At 43.0% G+C, this 20,556-nt stretch overlaps 1 protein-coding gene across 9 annotated transcripts in view; it reads right to left on the bottom strand.

The window, feature by feature from the left end:
* The window catches only part of LOC139470371 (cordon-bleu protein-like 1), a 109,934-nt gene that overhangs the window by 25,207 nt on the left and 64,171 nt on the right, over positions 1-20,556 (bottom strand). For 8 of the 9 annotated variants that reach the window (XM_071252774.1, XM_071252773.1, XM_071252772.1 and 5 more), the window contains exons 2-3: positions 11,143-11,370; positions 1,806-2,040 (exon numbers count right to left, since the gene is read on the bottom strand). In XM_071252774.1, coding sequence (XP_071108875.1) covers positions 1,806-2,040; positions 11,143-11,363 — 456 coding nt within the window. In that variant the 5' untranslated portion in view covers positions 11,364-11,370. Of the gene's footprint in view, positions 1-1,805; positions 2,041-2,085; positions 2,317-11,142; positions 11,371-20,556 lie in introns of those variants that run through there. The other variant, XM_071252779.1, reaches the window with a different exon arrangement.

Raw genomic sequence — 20,556 nt, 5'->3', positions numbered from 1 at the left:
GTTTGTATAGGAGGTGAGAAAGATGGTGGGTGGATTGTATAGGAGGTAAGAAAGATGGTGGGTGGATTGTAGAGGAGGTATAGAAAGATGTTGGGTGGATTGTATAGGAGGTGAGAAAGATGGTGGGTGGATTTTATAGGAGGGGAGAAAGATGGTGGGTGGATTGTAGAGGAGGTGAGAAAGATGGTGGGTGGATTTTATAGGAGGGGAGAAAGATGGTGGGTGGATTTTATAGGAGGGGAGAAGGATGGTGGGTGGATTTTATAGGAGGTAAGAAAGATGGTGGGTGGATTGTATAGGAGGTAAGAAAGATGTTGGGTGGATTGTAGAGGAGGTGAGAAAGATGGTGGGTGGATTGTATAGGAGGGGAGAAAGATGGTGGGTGAATTGTATAGGAGGTAAGAAAGATGGTGGGTGGATTGTATAGGAGGTAAGAAAGATGTTGGGTGGATTGTAGAGGAGGTGAGAAAGATGGTGGGTGGATTGTATAGGAGGGGAGAAAGATGGTGGGTGGATTGTAGAGGAGGTGAGAAAGATGGTGGGTGGATTGTATAGGAGGGGAGAAAGATGGTGGGTGAATTGTAGAGGAGGGGAGAAAAATGGTGGGTTGATTGCAGGGGAGGTGAGAAAGATAGTGGGTGAATAGGGATGGAGTGGGGTGGATTGAATTTCCTGTGATTTGAATGTTCTTGTTTGGGTGTGTTGTTGATGATTTGGTTGCTGAAGAGAAGAGATGACCAGCAACACAAGTATGTAGCTGTAAATCCTGAGTAGACATATTTCATAGAATTGATGTTATTTTTCTTTCTCATGTCCTGGTTTATTCTATCTATTCTATCTTATACCAACTATGTTGGGGGGAAAGGTGGAAGGTGGGATTTGGGGGCAGGTGGGGAGCAGGGGGAAGGTGGGGCACAGGGGGAGGTGGTGCACAGGGTGAAAGTGGGGAACAGGGGGAAGGTGGGGCACAGGGGAAGGTGGGGCACAAGGGGAGGTGGGGAACAGGGGGAGGTGGGGCACAGGGTGAAGGTGGGGGACAGGGGGAGGTGGGGAACAAGGTGAAGGTTGGGCTGGGGGAAGGTGGGGCTCAGGGAGAGGTGGGGCACAGGGGGAGGTGGGGCACAGGGGGAAGGTGGGGCTCAGGTGAAGGTGGGGCTCAGGTGAAACTGGGGGTCAGGTGAAACTGGGGAACAGGGGGCAGGTAGGGAGCAGGGGGAAGGTGGGGCACAGGGGGAGGTGGGGCACAGGGGGAGGTGGGGCACAGGGGGAGGTGGGGCACAGGGGGAAGGTGGGGCTCAGGTGAAGGTGGGGCTCAGGTGAAGGTGAAACTAGGGAACAGGGGGGAGGTGGGGAGCAGGGGGAAGGTGGGGAGCAGGGGGAGGTGGGGCACAGGGGGAGGTGGGGCACTGGGGGAAGGTGGGGCTGGGGGGAAGTTGGGGCTGGGAGGGAAGGTGGGGCTGGGGGGAAGGTGGGGCTGGGGGGAGACTGCTGACAAACTAGTGTACATGCATGTTGGTGTCAGTGAAAGTATTGCCGTTCCTGTATTGTGATCCTAACAATACATCTAGAATGTTGTCCTATTTACAGAATACATTTTTGAATTCAACAACTCCTAATTACTATGTTGACCGAGATGACATTCCAGGTATGGTGACTGCTTATACTACAATCCACGACTGGTGAGTAATACCTGGAAACAGACCACAATGTAAACACTCATTATAATCATGTTAATTCCACCTGTCAGGTGACAACAATGGCAGCTGAAATGTAATCAAATAACTTCATCATGAATCACATATTACCTCAAATGGCTGTAAATTCTTTGATGAGTCTTTCTTCATCATTCGTTTTTCAACCTCTTTTTCCTTACTTTTGGACTGGAGTTGAACAGTCCGTCCTTCCAATGAACCAATAGTTTGATTGGCTTTATAATCCAAAGGTTTGCCTGTCTCATCCGAAAATACACTCAGTATATACCCAGTGGGAGAAACTTTGCTTTTGGCTGCCAGAAGAACTCTAAGGTCCTGCATTGGAACGCTGAAAATGGATAAAATTGTTGGTGACAAAACTAACAACACTTACCTTATCACCTCCCTCCACCTTCAAAACCTGTTTCTTCTTACGTCCAAACATGGCTAGGCCTCGTGTAATACCACAGGTAAATCCAAATTAGAATCCCCACCAGGTGAAAATGACCACTACACACAATCCCTGCACATATCCACATAAAATATCCCACATACAAATTGTATATTTGCTGTCGAGCTATGTCAAACAAGAACACCTCTCATGTCCATCTCATTCTCAGGTAACACTGACGAGTTGTTCAGCAGGTCATGTGACCTGCTATCCAGGTAAGCCTGACAAAAGCTGACAGCCAGCCAAGTCTTGGTGTTCCAGCTCAGTAACTGTCCCTGTGTACAGCCTTATAGCATACTCCCCATCAAGCTCCCAGCTTGGTTTGTGGTGTGCCCAGACAATAGCCCCAACTAATGAAGGACAGTAGGGGACCAGGGAAACAGCCCCCATTGTACTTACAGGGGCATTTGCATGATTTCCTGATGGTTTTGTTTTTTTCATTAATGAAGTCACTACATCCCAGTCAGAGTTGAGGTAAGCAAATGTCCCGGGTAAGTGGACATAGTTTTTGATTCCTGCCTGCAGATAACAGGGCTATTGTGAGACAGCAACAGTATTTCCCTATATGTACTAGGTCAGTGATAGTTTGGTAGGCAGACATACCAACTGCACCCCACCACTTACAGCACTGCTGTCTACTCCACACCATATTTCCACCTTAGTCTCATTGAACCACAATATATGGTCTAGTGGCTTCAAATAATTATACTGAGCTTTTTAGAGAATATAGCTCAAAACTGCAGCGTAAACAGCACTTCACTTACTCACTCATTACATCAACAAAAAACATTGACTTTACCAAATCTTACAACAGGCTCCAAAACAAAACATTATGACTTGAACCTTTCTTTCTTGATGCACTTGGGATCCACATAGCCTTAACACAAGCTCCAACTGTTACCTTTAGTGAGTACTTTTTAGTGTGAGCAACTGGCAGTCTGGAATCACATGCTAACACATTGTTATCTTTTACATCAGAAACAATCCATTCTCAATTCAATAGCAATACCACACTGGTATCTCTCCTCTCAGAACAGCCACTGTAACTAAGTGGTATTTACACATGACTTCATCACACAATCATTTCTGATTATTGATGACCATGACCATTAAACATTGTCTATAATGAGTGTATGTTCAAGGTACCTAGGTAGATCCTTGTTTGTTTACACTAATGAGATGCTGACTGATTGATCAGTGCTATCTATATCTGTATGATAATGCTTCACGAAAAGGATCATTAATACATCATTGAAAAAAACCTTCTTCACCCTTCTTATTACTGAATAAAAATTACATAATTCAGCTTCCAAATAAGTAAAAAAAAATATTTTGTGATAAAAAGAGGTGAGATAAGAAATTATATTAATAATAAGTATTTTCTTTTGCAAAAGACAATAGATAAAAAAAAGTAATACAGAGAAAATAAAATGAACTTAAATGATGTTTCTTAAGAAAATAAAACATGAAAGAAATCTTCTTATGATAGGATATATTCATTTCCTGATGATACGATTCTTCTATTCAAATATGTCTTCATTGTCAAGGACTGTACAGTGACACTACTTCAAATATGAAATATCACAGGATGTCTGGCATGCTGATTTACACTACATGGTGAACTGGGGTACCTCGTCACTGGGGTACCTCGTCACTGGGGTACCTCGTCACTGGGGTACCTCGTCACTGGGGTACCTCGTCACTGCGGTACCTCGTCACTGGGGTACCTCGTCACTGGGGTACCTCGTCACTGGTCCACCTCCCTATGGCTCTCACATGACGCATGCAGACGTCTACTGTGTCATCAGGATCAAGTACACACATAACCCCTTATATGCCTTGTGTTATAGCTGTCATAAAACCTTGATGAAATCAAGAAAATGAAATTCAAATATTTATTTACACAATGAACTAAAATGTCAGAGTAATATGTCCATAAAATATTGTGAATTTTAACTTTTATCAAAATGGCAGTTTAACAAACATCTCATTGATGTAAAAAGCAGTTTCCTACGAGCTGGTATGACTGAAAGGGTTAACTCATTCTGTATGCTTGTACACATTCCTACTGACTGCATGCTGAGTGATGTCCACTACGCCACCCAACATCGCACAGGGTAATGATTAATCATAAGGTGCAAACTTCAGTTTCTTCACCCTGTCCATGGAGATAAGACATTCAGACAGGTAGAAGCTAATGAAGCAAGGTCGCAGGGAGTTATTTTTATCTCAAGATCAGGGATCCAGCTAAGCAGCTTTTCTCAGTCATTATTCCGATCAATGAATGCCTGGTTTGCTGTGAATGACGGTTGTTGTGCCAAGTGGTCTGACTTTGTTTTTTCGCAAATATCAACCATTGTTGCATGAGTAAACAGAAGATTAATATTTGATTTGTGGTGTTAGGTGTCTGCTAGAAAAGCAGTGGAATGGATGTGCTTCAGTCACGAGTCCCCCACTGCTTATTCTGGCAGTGTTTGGGTTGCCTGTGTTGACAGGCCCTACACCACTGATTGTGTTTGTCTTCATACACTGACAACATACTGGCAGCAGTTTGGGGACTGTTTGAGATCTGCTTGCATTAGATTACATCACTTTGAAAGAAAAGCGTGTTTAAATTTGTTACATCAGTGAGGTAACATCAATGCACGCTGTGTCGGTGAGGGAAGGAATGATGCTTGACGGTGTAGTCAGCAACATCCCACCAGTATCACTGTGGCCTGAGACACATCTGTCCCCGACACACCAGTTGTCAACACAGTGAGTGGTGCAAGGCCACAGTTAGCACTGTTCGCATCCTATTATACCAGGTGACACATCTGTCCCCGACACACCAGTTGTCAACACAGTGAGTGGTGCAAGGCCACATCCTATTATACCAGGAGACACATCTGTCCCCGACACACCAGTTGTCAACACAGTGAGTGGTGCAAGGCCACAGTTAGCACTGTTCGCATCCTATTATACCAGAAGACACATCTGTCCCCGACACACCAGTTGTCAACACAGTGAGTGGTGCAAGGCCACAGTTAGCACTGTTCGCATCCTATTATACCAGAAGACACATCTGTCCCCGACACACCAGTTGTCAACACAGTGAGTGGTGCAAGGCCACAGTTAGCACTGTTCGCATCCTATTATACCAGGAGACACATCTGTCCCCGACACACCAGTTGTCAACACAGTGAGTGGTGCAAGGCCACAGTTAGCACTGTTCGCATCCTATTATACCAGGAGACACCTGGAATGGGTTTTCCATATTTTACTCATGTTGGAAGTCCAATCCTGTTTTGGGCTACCTATCCAAAAAAATGTACGTCAAATCAGATAGAATTAATTTCTCTCAACTCCAAACATCCCCAAATAACCTATGACTCAACATGGACGACTTCCACCACAATTAACACCTTACCTCACGCTGACAATCCAAACTTAAGTATGCTCAGTTCAAAACTGTGACATTCAGAAAAACAACCCTGAAATATGCGTCCAAAATTCAACAATACTTTGCCACATGGCAAATTTCAAAGCAAAAACATGGTGGCATGCAAGACAACCAGTTCAACTATGATTGTCAGATTGCAAAAAAACAAATGAGGTGAGAAATTTCACTGTGAGAATTGTCAGACCTCACCACAACCATTGTTGGAATCACTCCTTGCAGTAAATGCATAACTTTAGAACTTTCAACAACAACTTCTCAAGAAGATGTAACTTAGTTTGAGCCTATAGCTGGAGAAGCAGAACACGTACACTTGTCTCTTTAGCTGTGATTATATCTCACTGCACAGATGAATGCTTTGTGTCCTAACAAGAGCAGATAGGAAACAACTAGTTGAAACCAGTGGTTATGAGAATGGAGACTTCTCCATGTTTAATGATAACACACAATCAGCGAAGTCATGAATTGTGACCACCTGATTCTCATTTCATCTGCTGTGACAACCCACATGGAGTATGAGGACTGACATCCTCATGGCATCCCTTTGTTATACATCCCATACTACAAGGAGTTCCTATCACTGGCGGCTGATGCATGATGACAGATTCCAGTACACCAGGAGCCAGTACAAACATTATCCAGGTTCCTGGAGACGAGACACTTAGTTTACAGTGTGACAGATTGGTAATGGAGTTACAAATGAACTGTGCTAAACACAAAAGCCTGAAATATATTTGACGTGAAGAAACAGGTTTCAGGTGACTGGTGAAGGCTGACAACATGGCACTGAAAGAAAACATCATTATACATTAACATAGTCATCAGTAAGACTAACAATCATACAGAATGTCACATAGGCAACACCTGGAGCTATCCTGTCCCACACAAATGTGCAAAGGGATTTCTGTCTTTTCCCGTTTCTTGACACAGGATTTTAAACATTTTACTTCTATTACTTTTCCTACCTGTCAAATTTATAACAATTCGGGTAACAATCTCCATGAAGGCCCCTGCAGGATTAAACACCCAGTACCCACTGTAACACTGAGTACCCACTGTAACACACAGTACCCACTGTAACACCCAGTTACCCACTGTAACACCCAGTTACCCACTGTAACACCCAGTTACCCACTGTACCACACAGTATCCACTGTAACCCCAGTTACCCACTGTAACACCCAGTTACCCACTGTACCACACAGTATCCACTGTAACCCCAGTTACCCACTGTAACCTCCAATACCCACAGTAACCCCAGTTACCCACTGTAACACCCAATACCCACTGTAACACTGAGTACCCACTGTAACACTGAGTACCCACTGTAACCCCAGTTACCCACTGTACCACACAGTACCCACTGTAACCCCAGTTACCCACTGTAACACCCAATACCCACTGTAACACTGAGTACCCACTGTAACCCCAGTTACCCACTGTACCACACAGTACCCACTGTAACCCCAGTTACCCACTGTAACACCCAATACCCACTGTAACACTGAGTACCCACTGTAACACACAGTTACCCACTGTAACACCCACTACCCATTGTAACCCCAGTTACCCACTGTAACACCCAATACCCACTGTAACACACAGTTACCCACTGTAACACACAGTACCCACTGTAACACTGAGTACCCACTGTAACACACAGTTACCCACTGTAACACTGAGTACCCACTGTAACACACAGTACCCACTGTAACACACAGTACCCACTGTAACACTGAGTACCCACTGTAACACTGAGTACCCACTGTAACACCCAGTACCCACTGTAACCCCAGTTACCCACTGTAACACCCAATACCCACTGTAACACTGAGTACCCACTGTAACACCCAGTTACCCACTGTAACACTGAGTACCCACTGTAACCCCAGTTACCCACTGTAACACCCAATACCCACTGTAACACTGAGTACCCACTGTAACACACAGTACCCACTGTAACACTGAGTACCCACTGTAACACCCAGTTACCCACTGTAAAACTGAGTACCCACTGTACCACACAGTACCCACTGTAACACACAGTACCCACTGTAACACCCAGTTACCCACTGTACCACCCAGTTACCCACTGTACCACACAGTATCCACTGTAACCCCAGTTACCCACTGTAACACCCAATACCCACTGTAACCCCAGTTACCCACTGTAACACCCAATACCCACTGTAACACTGAGTACCCACTGTAACACCCAGTTACCCACTGTAACACCCAGTTACCCACTGTAACACTGAGTACCCACTGTAACCCCAGTTACCCACTGTAACACCTAATACCCACTGTACCACACAGTATCCACTGTAACACACAGTACCCACTGTAACCCCAGTTACCCACTGTAACACCCAATACCCACTGTAACACCCAATACCCACTGTAACACCCAGTACCAACTGTCACACACAGTTGTGTTGTGAAATGGCTTGGTACCAATGGAAAGATTTGCTAAAACTAGGAAAGTATTATATGTTGGTAAAGTTAACTGTTAGCTCCTTCAAATACCTGGGGCTAATGATACGATCCTAACTCCTCCTTCTGATAATAGCCTTGCAGAACAGTACTGAGCACTATTAAAATGCTAGTGTGCAAATACAATATATATGCTAATAATGGCTTTCAAATATTTGACACCAAAATTGTACCAATTTTATTGTATGGTGGTGATTTGTGGAGATACACTCAAAGGAAAAATATAGAAACTGTACATAGAAAATGTTGTAAATATGTTTAAAACATAAGTTATTGCTTGCCAAATGCTGTTGCATATGGTGACTGTGGCAGATATCCACTTTAACAAAACATTATGTCATATGTATTAAATATTTGATACATGTTATATCTATGCCCACATATAGTCATCTAGTGTCACTGAATGCTGCCCAATACCTGTGATATATATACTTAAATTGGGAATCTCCTATCAGACATTTGCTGTTTAGCTACAGCTTGGGGCATGTTTGGATATCCCACAAAGTTGGAAATGAAAAAGCATTTATGTTTGTTCTGAAACAGCATATTCTTGATTGTGCAAAACAAAACTGGCAGTCACTTTTCATAGATAAATGATTACTTGAATTTTATTAAACCATGAAATCATCAGAATTTCTGTTTGAATCATATGTACAATATATTAATGTACTTACTAACAGAAAGGCCTTGATATAACTCACAGGAGGATATAATACATTTGGTGTTCAAAGCGTACGTAGCGGAAAATATAATGTAGGAGATGAAGACTCACTGCACACACTGTACTTAAACATTTATAATACTTCCTTTTTAGCTGCCTGCTTAATATTTGAGGTTGGCAGATCTGTAAAGCATACAAATGAGTCTATCCTAGAGGAGTCACACACTATGAAACTATTTGAGCCACACTAAAACATGCTAAAACAGATCTCAACCCATCCTGCACAGTTATCAGAAGATTTAACCACAAACATGTGCACACTCCTTGTAATCTACACACGACCCTGTTGACACAGCAGCGACGTCTTATGACAACGTAAGCCAGGGAATTTGATACCTGACATGGAGAACATGGATAATAGATAACAAATTTGAAGTTAGAAAGTACAGGATAAATCCTACATGTTTAGGGAGGTGTGTCATTACAATCCCGGGTTTGATGTCATGGATGCAGTGTTTGGTACATGGTGGAGGTTGTGCTATCTATATATACAACCATACAACATTCAAACAGTATATATCATTGTACTAAACTGTATATGGTATAACCAATTAAACTCCAGTCCGTGCCCCTCACATAATCCTATTCCACCGTTATGATGTACTGCTGCTTCTATTAACATGAAGCAGTTGTGACAGTATAAAAGATACCCATATGAGTCTACAACTTCTTTCATTTTTTAATAGTTTGAATATCTTACAATGCTGGTTGACAGATGTGTTATTATTATCATCAGAATTATCTAAATGTGTGACTATTATAGATGTATGGCAATGACAGGGACCAACTTGTGGACGACACAGAGGTGAAGGAGAGTGCTAGAAACCTACTTCCTACACATGACCACTTGCATGACAGGCAGCAACTCATGGGAATTAACAGGGGTGACATTAACAAGCTTTTGGAAAAGTGGGACAAGACAGATGAGACATGCATCACTGCTGAGATAAGTGTTTCACACTGATAGAAAACGTGGCCTTGCATTGCTGTGCATGATGTTCTGGATACAGAAACTCCCACAGTTGAAACCGATGCAAGTGGAAATGATACAAATGCCTAGGATCTATACAGTTCCCCCTCCATTGTATGAACAGGCATACATGGTAATCAACTTAAACAAACATTCATATCATATAGGAGCATTTCTCAAAATGACGCAAAAAGAAACTTAATATATCTACATGTTTTTCCTTATATATGTACATACAGAAACATTTAGAACTTATATAAAAGAGCAAGTACTAAATTGTGATTACTGGCTATCATCTATCAAAGTAAGTGTCACTGATTTGCCACTCATGACATCCAGGTATTACAAGGAACAAGTTGTCAGGAGCTGGACTTAACGTTTCTATATCCCCAAACAAGTTGTCAGGAGCTGGACTTAACGTTTCTATATCCCCAAACAAGTAGTCAGGAACTGGACTTAACGTTTCTATATCCCCAATCAAGTTGTCAGGAGCTGGACTTAACGTTTCTATATCCCCAATCAAGTTGTCAGGAGCTGGACTTAACGTTTCTATATCCCCAATCAAGTTGTCAGGAGCTGGACTTAACGTTTCTATATCCCCAATCAAGTTGTTAGGAGCTGGACTTAACGTTTCTATATCCCCAAACAAGTTGTCAGGAGCTGGACTTAACGTTTCTATATCCCCAAACAAGTAGTCAGGAACTGGACTTAACGTTTCTATATCCCCAATCAAGTTGTCAGGAGCTGGACTTAACGTTTCTATATCCCCATGCAAGTTGTCAGGAGCTGGACTGAACGGTTCTATATCCCCAAACAAGTAGTCAGGAACTGGACTTAACGTTTCTATATCCCCAATCAAGTTGTCAGGAGCTGGACTTAACGTTTCTATATCCCCAAACAAATTAAGAAACATCTTCGCCAATACAGTATTTCAAATATTGGAATAGGACCTGAAGCCTCTTAACAAACACATATAGGAACAAAAATCAAACCTGAAGTATGACTATGCAGATTTATAACAACTGTGCATACGTTAAATATTACTAACTGCAAGACCACCAACAGCTAGACAGACATTTCAGACCAAACAAAATATCTCAATCATCATTTTATCTTATTTGTTTAAAGTTTCTAAGACCAATCTTAAACTATCTTGAGCTCTGCACCAGACATATCAACATAAAGATTCCCCTTACAATGTCTTACAATCCCCTTACTCAAGTCAGACAATCTTTAACCTGGCAATAATTTGACTGATTTCAAAAGATTCCAAATGTGCAATGAGGCAATGAACTGACAGTTAAAATCTCGCCAATTAGTGCATATGAGTGCAATTAAAGATATATTGTTCAAGAAACATAAAAAAGATCTACTTACTTTGAGTCTACTGTTAGTTGTGTTGTCTTTCCACCAGGTAAAATCACCTCCAATTCTATATTTCCATCAATAACTTCATTCATATTGACATCATCAACTGGTTCGGAGCTGTATTTGAGGGGTGGCGGACCACTCCCATTATTTGTGTGAGGGGGAGGAGGTTTCTTACTCTCCATGCCCGCAGGGACAGTTGGGGAGAACCCCCGCTTGGTGCTGCTCATGCCTTTCCTGCAAACAAGGAAAATCATCATCATCATCATCATCATCATCCTAACCATCGCAATCATGATAACACCATTGTCAAATAAGCATTTATCGTCATGGTGAGGTGAGGTGAAATGGGGTTTACTGTTGCGTCCAATATTATTGCACTTATAATAGCATGTATGTGTGTGGCTGCTTGTACCAGTCCAGTCTGATGCTGATTTATAGTGCTAACCCACTGAGATACCATGCCGCAGTTTTAACATAAATACCCTACTCAGACACAGTAAACTGACTCCGAGCCAACCAGTCCTTGTACTAGCCCCTTAATGCCAAGCACCAGACAGGGTAACAAGAAGTACCATCTTTTAATGTCTTTTGGTATGACGTGGCCGGGGATCGAACCCTGGACCTTCTGCTCACCGGGTGGACGCTCTCCCACTAGACCATGGAAGTGGTCATTTTATCCTCATGAGTAAATATATCAAGTGCTTATTAATCTCCTGATGCTAAAAAGTGAAGTGTTCAAATAGGAAAAAAACCAAGTATTTGTCACAAAGTGACGAAATGTCCCCCGCCTGTATATACACCATAGTACCAAATATGAAGACAATCCAGCGATTAGTTCTTGAGATATCGCGGCAACACCGTTTTCCAACTCCAAAAGCAGATTTGCCTGCTGTGACCTTGAAAAAATGGGCTCAAGGTCACCAAAACTGACTGGTGTATGCGGTGTCTGTATATACACCATAGTTCCAAATATGAAGACAATCCTGCGATTAGTTCTTGAGATATCGCGGCAACACCGTTTTCCAACTCCAAAAGCAGATTTGCCTGCTGTGACCTTGAAAATGAGGTCAAGGTCACCAAAACCGACTGGTGTCTGCGGAGTCTGTATATACACCATAGTTCCAAATATGAAAACAATCCAGTGTTTAGTTCTTGAGATATCGCGGCAACACCGTTTTCCAACTCCAAAAGCAGATTTGCCTGCTGTGACCTTGAAAATGAGGTCAAGGTCACCAAAACCGACTGGTGTCTGCGGAGTCTGTATATACACCATAGTTCCAAATATGAAGACAATCCAGCAATTAGTTCTTGAGATATCGCGGCAACAAACAAGTGGGACGTACGGACGGTCGTGAATACTATATCCCCCGACAATTACGCAACAAAATCTTTTCAAAGAGACAGGAAGACTGCCATCAACTGCTTATTGTGGTCGTAAATCATTCCATTTTAATTTCAGTTCTATAACAATAACTGTGATCAATATATACCTCATCAAGTATTATTCCACTTTGCTGCTTGTTGATGTTCCTGAATGATTGACCCCATATCTCAGACACACCCATATCAACTGCCAGACTTGTATGTAACATAACCTAACCTAACCATAAGTAGTCTAAAGTTGGACATAAATATGTATGCATGCTGTTACACGGTGCAGACAAAGTGCATCTCTCCCACAACCCCATTTGTTTCACCTCACACTCTCACCGGTGGGTCACCTCACACTCTCACCGGTTGGTCACCTCACACTCTCAAAGGTGGGTCACCTCACACTCTCAAAGGTGGGTCACCTCACACTCTCAAAGGTGGGTCACCTTACACTCTCACCGGTTGGTCACCTCACACTCTCAAAGGTGGGTCACCTCACACTCTCACCGGTGGGTCACCTCACACTCTCACCGGTGGGTCACCTCACGCTCTCAAAGGTGGGTCACCTCACACTCTCACTGGTGGGTCACCTCACACTCTCACCCGTGGGTCACCTCACACTCTCACCGGTGGGTCACCTCACACTCTCACCGGTGGGTCACCTCACACTCTCACCGGTGGGTCACCTCACGCCCTCAAAGGTGGGTCACCTCACACTCTCACCCGTGGGTCACCTCACACTCTCATCGGTGGGTCACCTCACACTCTCACCGGTGGGTCACCTCACGCTCTCAAAGGTGGGTCATCTGCACCTTCAGCGGGTGCTAGGATGTTCCACAATCTGTTGAAACACACACTTAGTAGATTTTAGTCCAAAATCGGGATTGACAACAATGTCGTTTTGTAGTTTATACTTTCCAGAATCAAATCAAGACACATATGTATTGTAAAACTTGCACTTTATTGCATAAGACACCAAAGTCACCTGAACTGAGTGTATATTTGCAGAAATTCTGCAAAGGCCCAAAAATGCTGAATGTTGTACATGTATGTTCAACTATAGTTTGGAAGTAAATGACCATGGATGGATGGGTGAATGATTGATGTGTACGTGTGTATGTCTGTGTGGATGGATTGATGTGTATGTGCGTGTGCATGCGTGCATGCGTGCGTGCGTGTGTGTGCGTGAGTGAATGGATTGATGTGTATGTCTGTTTGTTTATTTGTTGTTTAATGCTGCACTCAGCAATATTCCAGCTATATCACGGCTGTCTCTAAATAATCAAATCTGGACTAGACAATCCAGTGATTGTCATCATGAGCATCGATCTAGGCAATTGGGATATGATGACATGCATCAACCAAGTCAGCGAGCCTCACCACCCGATCCCGTTAGTCGCCTCTAATGACAAGCATAGTTGTCTATTATATGGCAAGCATGGGTTGCTGAAGACCTATTCTACCCCGGATCTTCATGGGGGTGATGTGTATGTCTGTGTACGTGTGGATGGATTGATTGATGTGCAGGTCTGTGTGTTCATTTGTTTTGGTGGTTGGCTGTGTTGATGGTGGTGGGCAGATGTGCATGTTTTTGTCTGTGTTGATGGTGGTGGGCAGATGTGCATGTTTTTGTCTGTGTTGATGGTGGTGGGCGGATGTGCATGTTTATGTCTGTGTTGATGGTGGTGGGCGGATGTGCATGTTTATGTCTGTGTTGATGGTGGTGGGTGGATGTGCATGTTTATGTCTGTGTTGATGGTGGTGGGTGGATGTGCATGTTTATGTCTGTGTTGATGGTGGTGGGCGGATGTGCATGTTTATGTCTGTGTTGATGGTGGTGGGCGGATGTGCATGTTTATGTCTGTGTTGATGGTGGTGGGTGGATGTGCATGTTTATGTCTGTGTTGATGGTGGTGGGCGGATGTGCATGTTTATGTCTGTGTTGATGGTGGTGGGCAGATGTGCATGTTTTTGTCTGTGTTGATGGTGGTGGGTGGATGTGCATGTTTATGTCTGTGTTGATGGTGGTGGGTGGATGTGCATGTTTATGTCTGTGTTGATGGTGGTGGGCGGATGTGCATGTTTATGTCTGTGTTGATGGTGGTGGGCGGATGTGCATGTTTATGTCTGTGTTGATGGTGGTGGGCGGATGTGCATGTTTATGTCTGTGTTGATGGTGGTGGGCGGATGTGCATGTTTATGTCTGTGTTGATGGTGGTGGGCGGATGTGCATGTTTATGTCTGTGTTGATGGTGGTGGGCGGATGTGCATGTTTATGTCTGTGTTGATGGTGGTGGGCGGATGTGCATGTTTTTGTCTGTGTTGATGGTGGTGGGCGGATGTGCATGTTTATGTCTGTGTTGATGGTGGTGGGTGGATGTGCATGTTTATGTCTGTGTTGATGGTGGTGGGTGGATGTGCATGTTTATGTCTGTGTTGATGGTGGTGGGTGGATGTGCATGTTTATGTCTGTGTTGATGGTGGTGGGTGGATGTGCATGTTTATGTCTGTGTTGATGGTGGTGGGTGGATGTGCATGTTTATGTCTGTGTTGATGTTGGTGGGTGGATGTGCATGTTTATGTCTGTGTTGATGGTGGTGGGCGGATGTGCATGTTTATGTCTGTGTTGATGGTGGTGGGCGGATGTGCATGTTTATGTCTGTGTTGATGGTGGTGGGTGGATGTGCATGTTTATGTCTGTGTTGATGGTGGTGGGTGGATGTGCATGTTTATGTCTGTGTTGATGGTGGTGGGCGGATGTGCATGTTTATGTCTGTGTTGATGGTGGTGGGCAGATGTGCATGTTTATGTCTGTGCTGATGGTGGTGGGTGGATGTGCATGTTTTTGTCTGTGTTGATGGTGGTGGGCGGATGTGCATGTTTATGTCTGTGTTGATGGTGGTGGGCGGATGTGCATGTTTATGTCTGTGTTGATGGTGGTGGGCGGATGTGCATGTTTATGTCTGTGTTGATGGTGGTGGGTGGATGTGCATGTTTATGTCTGTGTTGATGGTGGTGGGCGGATGTGCATGTTTATGTCTGTGTTGATGGTGGTGGGTGGATGTGCATGTTTTTGTCTGTGTTGATGGTGGTGGGTAGATGTGCATGTTTTTGTCTATGCTGATGGTGGTGGGTGGATGTGCATGTTTATGTCTGTGTTGATGGTGGTGGGCGGATGTGCATGTTTATGTCTGTGTTGATGGTGGTGGGTAGATGTGCATGTTTATGCTGGTTCATGGATGTGCATGTTTATGTTGGTGGGTGGATGTGCAGGTTTATGTTCGTGCCTATGTGGATTGATGGATGTGTATGTGTTTATGTGGATGATAGATGTGATGTTTCCCAAGGACAATGGATGACATCATCACAACAATTCAGCTGACTAATCAAGTCTGTCAATCATTGAAATGTACATGAGCAATTATTGGAGAGATTCAATCTTTCAACCCTTACGGGCAACATCCAAAAGTAGTTTTTTGATAGGCTACCCTCAACTTCAGAAATCACTGAGAAGATATACTTGATGTTCTTGACTCAATTATAACATATTTCTAGTGCCAACATGAGAAAAGAAGTATCACGGTTACATGTACCATGATGTACTGATGGGCAGATACAATAATTTCCACATTCTCCCCATCCATCGCCTCCAGTGAATTAAGGTAATGCTCAACAAGCTCCCCCTGCAACAGGGAGTGGGGGATGTCTCTAGCTAAGTGCCTCACTGAATCCACCACAAAGGTTAGGTCAGGGTAGGTGGGTAATTTGACAGGACATCTCTGGAATTTGTGTGGACTGTGATTTGAGGAATCTGGGTGAAACACAATAAGGATTGAGTGCCTCCTCCAGTGAGTGCCTATAGACATCAGAACAGGATCCTTTCATGTAGTGTCCGATATTTACAGCTAGAGTATGGACCAGTGAGCCAGTGAACATAAAATGTGACACTTTTCATTTCAAAATTCCTTTTGAAATATTTAAAATGAACAAATATGTGTAGTTCGTGTTTTTTTAAAAGTTCAGCGACACACTTCAGGAAGTGCTCATTTCGCATTAAACTAATTGTTTAGTTTAAACCCATTTCTACACCAATGTCAGGTGTTTGTGATCATTCCCTGGTGCCACACTGGGGCTGCAGTCTACCAGCCAGCTGACAGTAGATATGTATATAACACAGGACCATAAATACTTAGATATCCATTGAACTCCCAAGTTTCCAGTAAATCATGTTAAAGGGTGCATGAGGTTTGTTCTACACCACTTTGAACATGCAGTATTTCAGTCATATTTCAGCTTGATGTGGGAGGAAAGCTAGTGGGCATGGGTATGGTGCTGACAAGCATAGTAACATTAAACTTGGGATTCCAACCCACAATCAGTTTATTCTGGCATGACTGATCCATCTCTACACAGGGAACTGCTGCATCCCAGATACCAGGCCCCATCACTGGGCTCAAACACATAGGAATGCTGTCCACATGTGGGTATTCCAAGCATTAACGCCAACAAGTAGTTCAGAGTATGATTTCTTAACTTAAGATTGTCAAAATATGCACAAAACCTTGTTTTGTCTTCATTCCCATAGCTTGACTGTGTAAACTATAAATTATACAGTAAAGTAAAGACACAGGAGTTTAACCAACACATGATATTGATTATGACTAGAAAACGTCATCATGTCAATTGTAATTTTCTTTAGGAAGGTAGATGAAAACAAGCAAATATTCCATCCCAAGTTCTAACAATATTGTAGTTTATTTATCAAGTATTAGATAAGTTTGACAAAACATTTATCAAACCTGTTCCATGTTTCCATGATAAAATAATCTCTCAACAAGATAATGATTGGCTTGAGAAACACAAGTGGCAGGCTTCCGTTACATGCAATACAGGCCTCATTACTGATGACCCTTGCACTCAAACAGCTGGAACTTCTCCTGTTTAAACAAAGCCAGTAAATAACTTAAGCTTAATTTGTAAACATCAAGGGCAATATAATATGTCTATAACAGATGCTCCGAGTGAGTGAGTATGGCATTTTATTCTCTAGCCTGTGATATTACTGCAACAGGTCTTACTTGTACCCGCTGTTGGCCTGGCCAGCACAGGCTGTGAGTCAGTGAGTGTTTCAGTCAGCTTAAAGGGTCACAGGTCCAAGATAGGTGGCAGTATCATAATCAGGACAAGGGATTCCAACTGATGATCTGCTGGATCACTGACAGCATGGCTAAAGACACTCAGTCTGGATAAGGCCAAACCTGACAGCATGGCTAAAGACACTCAGTCTGGACAAGGCCAAACCTGACAGCATGGCTAAAGACACTCAGTCTGGACAAGGCCAAACCTGACAGCATGGCTAAAGACACTCAGTCTGGATAAAGCAAAACCTGACAGCATGGCTAAAGACACTCAGTCTGGATAAGGCAAAACCTGACAGCATGGCTAAAGACACTCAGTCTGGATAAAGCAAAACCTGACAGCATGGCTAAAGACACTCAGTCTGGACAAGGCCAAACCTGACAGCATGGCTAAAGACACTCAGTCTGGATAAGGCCAAACCTGACAGTATGGCTAAAGACACTCAGTCTGGACAAGGCCAAACCTGACAGCATGGCTAAAGACACTCAGTCTGGATAAAGCAAAACCTGACAGCATGGCTAAAGACACTCAGTCTGGATAAGGCAAAACCTGACAGCATGGCTAAAGACACTCAGTCTGGATAAAGCAAAACCTGACAGCATGGCTAAAGACACTCAGTCTGGATAAAGCAAAACCTGACAGCATGGCTAAAGACACTCAGTCTGGATAAGGCAAAACCATATTGAAAATCAAACTGGTCTGCATGAGCCTTATGAGGCAGCACACTAACCATTAGGTTACAAGACAACCCCATTTTCACATAATTGTTATCCAAAATTAATCTTCATAGTTTCATATTTAAAGCTGAACAACCACCCTTCAGCTTTCATTGGCCCAAATGTCATAGTAATATATACTACTAGCCCTGATCCTCGCACATTCCACGAGTGAGATATGTGTGCGATACGGGTGGGTGTGGGTATAGTGTTTGAGGTCAAGATGAAAGACAGATACCGGTAGACTAGTGTCAATAGGTCAGGGGAGACAACTCTGTCATACACTGATCTAAAGCACATCAGCAGTGGCCAATATGGGACCTTGAGCACATTCATTTATTTGATGGTGTTGCTCAAATATTACAGAGGGAGTTCCCTCAGTTCATGATTTATCTGTGTCCTGGAATGAAAATAAAGATATTGAAACTACCACAGAAAGATATAACTTGGTTAGGTCTCTCCTGAAAAGTACTGTGTGAGCAGTACCCTACATGCTGCTGGTCTCACACAGTTAGCAGAAGCTCTAAGGAGGTTTTCATCCCACTTTCATACGTTTTTCTGTTAACTGTACTACATAAAGTTAAAAAGTCCAAGCTTTCAAATGGCTTTTCATAATGGTTAAAGTTTATTTGGTATAAATGTTATCAAACTCCAGAGAAGACTTTAAGATTTGTGTGCATAAAAGTAATTTCAAGTAAACGATAAACAGAACTCAATTTAGGTTTCACTCAAAAATATTTTGGATTTGTGTGAAAATCTGTTGTTATTCTTGATAAAGAATGTTTAACTGTAAGAAGCAGATCAATAAACACAACCTTTTCAAGTATGATGCAACACAGCAGTGACACTAGAAATCTGGAAATGTACTACAATACACCCATGTAAGAAACTGAAACTGGCTGTCTGTCATGAAGAGGCTGGTGACCCCCTGGTGTGGAGCATACAATGACTGAGGTAACATCTGTCAGCACTACTGCTCACCAAACACCACACTGCTGAGACAAGTTCCTGTATCAGTTACATAACCCTGACTGCACCATCTCCTGTGTTGACCTAAGATCAGAGACTAAATGAAGCAATGCATAACCCCTCCCAGTGCCTGGAGGCTGCCATGTGCCAGTGCCTGGAGGCTGCCATGTGCCAGTGCCTGGAGGCTGCCATGTGCCAGTGCCTGGAGGCTGCCATGTGCCAGTGCCTGGAGCTGGCGTGTTGTGACCCCCATGCATCTTTCAACCTCTCAGCCACACATTCATCACAGATACACACACTACACACACAGGCGTGAAGGCTATAGTACAGGGGGATGGGGAATGGGAGTGTGGTCATGTGTGTATGTGTGTGGTGGAGAAAGAGAAAGAGAATATATATCCTGCTAATCTACTTCCGTAATATTTATAAAAAGTTGCTCTGCTCTACCCAGGGTGTTTACAAAATGACAGATCCTTGCTTACACCCTGAGTGTTTAACTAGATGACATCTGAATTGATTATAACCCTTATTACAATTTGCCTCACAAGTATTTGTAGGTAGATACAACCTCAAAACTGTTTGTTAACCATGGTAACTTATTCACATTTGTGCAATGTCAGTTGAAGGACATATTTTACATGAGACCGACACTTCCAATTGTAAATGTCATTGTGAGAATATGACACAAAGAGTTACCCCCCTTTCCACACCACACTGTCATCACTATTTATCTGGATGGTGAGAGGAACCCTATTTGAATCCCATTTTTAGCTTTACTGAGATTATTTGTGACAAGACATTAATAACACACTAATGGAAAGTACCAGTGCATGGCCATAGTTTAACAGTGTTTTACTGAAATTAATGTGGACAAACAATGTTGGAAAATGACCAAACAAATGCTTCAAATAATATTAAACCATATGATTTTGTCACGTAATCCTTGTATTTCCTTAAAAAATGTCATCTCAAAATTTCTCAAATGCCTATGTATGGTACACATAAACACAATATTTCTATTAATGCACTGGATACATATGCTAGCTGTGCTGTTGACAAAAAGAAGCCGGTGAAGCAAGTGGACCACAGACCAACACCACAAATACATACTTACACTTAGTTTGGGTATTAACATGCCCTTTCCGACATATGCGTATTTCGCCTTTGGACCCGCCAGGCCATTTAGTGAGGTGGTCAAGAAGGGTATGTCTGAAAGGTAAGGCAC

The sequence above is a fragment of the Haliotis cracherodii genome, unplaced genomic scaffold, assembly GCF_022045235.1.
Source record: "Haliotis cracherodii isolate W230 unplaced genomic scaffold, xgHalCrac1.p SCAF_20, whole genome shotgun sequence".
NCBI classification, from domain to species: Eukaryota; Metazoa; Mollusca; class Gastropoda; order Lepetellida; family Haliotidae; genus Haliotis; species Haliotis cracherodii.
Note: the sequence above shows the minus strand (reverse complement) of the source record. Positions and strands in the feature narration are given on the sequence as shown.